General features: G+C 67.1%; 1 protein-coding gene across 1 annotated transcript; it reads left to right on the plus strand.

The window, feature by feature from the left end:
* Positions 1 to 782: 782 nt before the first annotated feature.
* On the plus strand, positions 783 to 4,586 carry SHMT1 (serine hydroxymethyltransferase 1). Its single transcript, XM_026053847.1, has 11 exons — positions 783 to 904; positions 1,416 to 1,561; positions 1,822 to 1,937; positions 2,014 to 2,174; positions 2,464 to 2,545; positions 2,669 to 2,881; positions 3,119 to 3,235; positions 3,480 to 3,602; positions 3,728 to 3,844; positions 3,984 to 4,094; positions 4,172 to 4,586. Exons 1-11 carry the CDS (start codon positions 803 to 805, stop codon positions 4,339 to 4,341), a joined length of 1,458 nt encoding a protein of 485 aa, XP_025909632.1. The 5' UTR covers positions 783 to 802; the 3' UTR covers positions 4,342 to 4,586.
* The last annotated feature ends 800 nt before the right edge of the window (positions 4,587 to 5,386 follow it).

Consider the following 5,386-nt stretch of genomic DNA (forward strand, 5'->3'; position numbering starts at 1 on the left):
CGAGGCGCGGCGCGGATTGGCCGCGGCGCCCCCTTGGGCGTGTCCGCCGCCGGCCGAAGCGCGGCGGCGATTGGCCGAGGCGCGCAGGGGCGTGTCCGCGCGGGCTATGGTAGCGCGCGGTTCCCCGCGCCGCGCCGTGTCCGCGCCAGGTAGGCAGCGCGGGCGGGTGCGTCCCGCGTGGGTCCCCGGCCCTGCGCTGACCCCGGGACAGCCCCGGCCGCCTCCTCCCTGCAGGGACAGCGGCCCCCGCGCTGTCCCCTCCTCGCGGGCGGCTCTGGGGACACGGCGGGGTGTCGGGCTTGGCGGATACCGGGCCCGAGCGGGCTGCGAGCCGGTGGATGCCAGGAAACCGCGGGCGCCTGTTTAATACTCCGCTCAGGGCCCCGCGCGAGGCTGGCGCGTGAGCGGGCAAAACCGGGATTGTTTCCAGGCGGGACGGGAGCCGGAGCAGGGCCATGGCGGGGCCTGGGAGCTCGTGCTGTGCYCTAGGGCGCTCCCAGGGCTCGCAGCGCAGGGGCTGCTGCTGCAGCAGGGCACAGGCCGGGCTGCTGGCGCCGAGCRGGGCTGGGGGCAGCGGGAGCTGCCTGTGCCGGGCTGAGCAGGGCAGCCTTGCAGGCATTGGAAATGACCGAGGCTCCGTAACTGGAGAACTGGGCTTCAACCAGCGACAGTTCCCCGAGAGGCGTCAGTGTCTTCCCATCCTACCGCTCCCACGGGGTAGGGATGCAGTGGAGACCCCGGCCCAGCCGGCTCCACTGACTCTCCTTTTCCAGCTCCAGACTACGCAGGAGGCATCAGGGAGATGGCGAAGCCGGYGCCGGGCAGCGGGGACCCCCCGAGCACGGAGCTCTGGGCCTCCCACAACAGGATGGTCATGGAGCCGCTGGAGAGCAACGATCCGGAGGTGAGAACCCGCTCCCGGCGGAGCAGGTCAGCACGGGCACCCACTTCCCTGTGCCCGGCAGCCACGGGGACACTGACCTCCCGAGCCAGGGGCGCAGGACTGGGAGGCTCCAAGGCTGAGCCGGTCCCTGTGCCCGGTCGTGGAGGGAGGGCCCCTCCAAGCTCGTGACGCCGTCCCCACGTGGCACTTGTCCCCTGTTCCCCTCTGCCTGGAGCGCAGGTGTCTGCGGAAGCGCACACAGGGGCCAGGCCTGCGTGGCCAAAGCCTGGCACTTTCTGTAGCCACCCAGGCTACGGGGTTTGTCCCCTACCAAATGGCAGCCGAGTTAGAAACCCGACAGGAGGTCTGTGACAGGACACCTGAGCTGTTCAGGACCAGGAAGGGATCTTGCCTCCTTTCTCCGGCACTTTTCCAAGTCTCTCGCCCGTGATTTCCCCTCTGGGGATGCACCCCCAGCTGTCAGTGTCCGTGTCCCCGCGCGCAGTGAAGCAGTCCCTCCTGTCCCCCAAAGGTGTTTGGCATCATCAAGAAGGAGAAGCAGCGCCAGAAGCTGGAGCTGGAGTTAATCGCCTCGGAAAACTTTGCAAGCCGAGCAGTCCTGGAAGCCCTGGGATCCTGCATGAACAACAAATACTCCGAGGGTTACCCCGGACAGAGGTATCGGACAATCCACCCAAACCCTCACCGGGAGGAGAGAGAAACAACCCCCCTGTCCAGGGCAGGGTCTGATCCCCTCTGCTGCTGCCCTTGGTGGTGCCAGGGCCATCCTGCTGCCCTGGCTGCTGCCGCAAACACCATGTCCCTGGTTCCTCCCAGCACGGCCTTGGTCGCGTGGACCTTTCTCAATCAGTTTGCTTTTAATCCCTTGCAGTTGGTACTAAGCAAGCGGCGTAAACGCYGCCGTCCTCTGCCAACAGGTACTATGGTGGCACCGAGTTTGTAGACGAGCTGGAAAGGCTGTGCCAGAAGAGAGCCCTGCAGGCCTACGGGCTGGACCCACAGAAGTGGGGCGTCAACGTGCAGCCGTACTCAGGTAGCGGCRCTCAGCCACGCTCCATGCGCCCCGCTCCCGCGCGCGCCCCGTGACCGTGACCGGGCTCTCGCCGCAGGGTCCCCCGCCAACTTTGCAGTCTACACGGCCCTGGTGGAGCCCCACGGCAGGATCATGGGGCTGGACCTGCCCGACGGCGGCCACCTCACCCACGGCTTCATGACCGACAAGAAGAAGATCTCCGCCACCTCCGTGTTCTTCGAGTCCATGCCCTACAAGGTATGGAGAACCGCTGCAGCTGCGCAGGGATGTGGTCACCACAAGTGCTAGAGCCCTTTAGGAGCAACGTGGTCCAACCAGGGAGGTTAAATGTGCCTCGTCTCCAAGGTGAGGTGACCTGGGAGGTGAGGAGGAGGCAGATGAGTTAGGAGGAGCTGCAGGTCCCCTCCCTTCTCACTCCTTGCCCCCAGCTCCATCCCATCACCCCGGTGCCAGCACCGCTCGCGCGGGGTGGCCCTGGGCTCATCCTCCCCCGTGCCGAGGCGGCTGAACCCTCCTYGCCTCCCAGGTGAACCCCAAGACCGGTTACATCGACTATGATCGACTGGAGGAGAACGCCCGCTTGTTCCACCCCAAGCTCATCATAGCAGGTGCTGCTCAAACCTCCGTCCACCACCCGTCCCCGGGTCCCCCCTGTCCCCAGGCTGTCCCGGGGCCCGTGGGCAGCAGCTCCTGCAGCCTCGCACCTCGAGCAGCCGCTGTGTCCCCCCCAGGCTTCAGCTGCTACTCACGCAACCTGGACTACGGGCGCATGCGGCGCATCGCCGACGCCAACGGCGCCCTGCTCATGGCCGACATGGCCCACGTCAGCGGGCTGGTGGCCGCCGGCCTCGTGCCCTCGCCCTTCGAGCACTGCGACGTCGTCACCACCACCACGCACAAGACGCTGCGCGGCTGCAGGGCCGGCATCATCTTCTACCGCAAAGGTGCCCGCGCCGGCCAGGGAGCCGGGAGAAACGTGCGGCTGGGACGGGGGAGCTGCCCGGCCCGGGCTCGGAAAGGCTCCTGGGGACATTGGGGACCTTCGCAGGGCTCAGGGGGTGGCTGTGGGCCACGTGTGAGGTGGATTCACCGCAGTCCCTGCTGGGCAGGACCCGGCTGTGGCTGCGGGGTGGTGGGAGGCTGCTCTGCCCCGTGGGTGACGCTGCCCTCGCGCCCCACAGGCACCCGCAGCGTGGATCCCAAGACGGGCAAGGAAACGCTCTACAACCTGGAGAGCCTCATCAACCAGGCGGTGTTCCCGGGGCTGCAGGGCGGGCCGCACAACCACGCCATCGCAGGTGGGCCTGGCACCAGCGCAGGGGCTGCGGCAGCACCGGGCACCCGCACCAAGGCCTGGGGCAAAACAGCCGCTCGGCTCCCCCAGCACCCCAGGGGCCTCTCGGTGCCTGGCACCGCTCGGGGTGCAGAGCCCGGGCGCTGCCCCGCTGCTCGGCCTCCCCAGCCTGCACCCGCACGTCGCTCGGCCTCGGCTGGCAGCGCTGCTGGCAGCGCCGCTGAGCTCCGCGCGTCCCCGCTCCGCAGGGATCGCCGTGGCGCTGCAGCAGGCCATGACGCCCGAGTTCAAGGCCTACCAGCAGCAGGTGGTGGCCAACTGCCAGGCGCTCGCGGCGGCGCTCCTGGAGCTGGGCTACAACATCGTCACGGGTAGGGGCAGCGGCGCCGGGCAGCTCTGCCTGCGGGGACGGGCCCTGCTCCCGAGGGCTTCTGCAAAACTGCTGTTCTTGGCAGTGGTGCTGAGACGTTCCCCTTCCAAATTCCCCTCTTTGCAGGGGGCTCTGACAACCACCTCATCCTCCTGGACCTGCGGAACAAGGGCACGGACGGCGGCCGGGCCGAGCGGGTGCTGGAGCTCTGCTCCATCGCCTGCAACAAGAACACGTGTCCCGGTGAGAGAGCCCACGGGCTCATGCGATTCCCATTCCTCGTGCACCCTCGTGTCCGCACGGAGCGGCGCAGGTGGCCGGCACCAGGCTGGGTCACCTCGCGCCACCGCGGCGGGGTGACGGGCGGCTCATTTCGGCACAGGCGACGTCAGCGCCCTGCGGCCCAGCGGGCTGCGCTTCGGGACGCCGGCTCTGACCTCGCGGGGCTTCCGGCAGGACGATTTCCGACGGGTGGCCCGTTACATCCACAGAGGTGAGGCCGGCGCGGGCGCGAGGCCGGCGCGGCGCCGCCGCCGCCGCGGGGTGACCCGCGTGTCCCCGTCCCCCCAGGCATCGAGCTGACCCTGCGCGTGCAGAACRCCATGAGCCCCAAGGCCACGCTCAAGGAGTTCAAGGAGAGACTGGAGGAGGAGACGTACCGGGCAGAGCTCAAGGCGCTCAAGGAGGAGGTGGAGGCTTTTGCAGGAACCTTCCCGCTCCCGGGGCTGCCCGTCCTGTAACGGAGCCGGTGCCAGAGCCGGGACCCCGGCGGCTCCTGCCCAGCCCCTGCAGTGGGTGCTGCCTGGGCACCTCCCTCCCCACCCTGGTTTCCGTCCGGCCGCTGCTCCTGGTTCGGCTCTTACCTCTCCCCTCACATTAGGGGCATGGGATCTGCCCCCACAGCGGGGAAACACCAGCCCTTTAACCACTAACCCCTCAAGCAGGATAGCCCGGCTGCCCGAGGGGCCGGAGCAGGTCCCCCTCACCCTGCGGCCAGGCCGGGGGGCTCATCCAGCTCTCCATCCAAGTGGCYGCTTCGCTGCCTTCCGAAGCCTCGCGGGGCCTGGCCTGGATGCGGCGCCGGCGGGAGCAGCCGTAGGGGCCGGCCCGGCCTTGGTGCTTCCCGGGGCCCACGCGCCGCAGCGTCACCCACGGCGGGAAGAGGTTTCGGGTGCTCGGGAAGAGGCTTCGGGGACTCCGTCCTGCATCCCCAGCACTGCCCTCCCCGGGATCCCTGCTCCATCACTGCTATGAATTATCCCCCGTCTCTGCTCTCCGGGCACAGCCAAAGCCCGGCGCTTAGGCAGAACCATTTTTTAATAAGCACAGTAAAATTAAGAATTTAACCACAACATATGACAAGAATTAAAAGCTTAAAAAATACAACCAATTTTTTTTTTTTTTTTTTTGTATTTCAAAAATATCTGAACCCAAATAAATAATTTTTTTAAAAGTACATTTCTCAGCCTCGTCAGTTGGTGTTCACACAGGCCGGGCTCTTGTGCGGCCCTGCACTAGCCCTGCTCCTCGGGGACCCCGCACGCRCCGTAGCTACCGCCGCAAGCGTTCTGCACACACGGGCACGCAYACACACGCAGCTCCACATGCAGGGATTAGGATACCGTGCTGGGAAACAAGGCGAGAAGCCACCCCAGCCTCCCGGCAGCCCTCAAAGGCAGCTCTTTTCCCAGCTCCGTGCCCACTCGGACTGCATCGAGGGTGCCAASGGGACCAGGGACCCTGTGTTTCTGCCTTGCAGCCCAAACGCAGCGCTCRGCTGCAGCG

Source organism: Nothoprocta perdicaria, unplaced genomic scaffold (assembly GCF_003342845.1).
Source record: "Nothoprocta perdicaria isolate Ctin4 unplaced genomic scaffold, notPer1 scaffold_12, whole genome shotgun sequence".
NCBI lineage: Eukaryota > Metazoa > Chordata > Aves > Tinamiformes > Tinamidae > Nothoprocta > Nothoprocta perdicaria.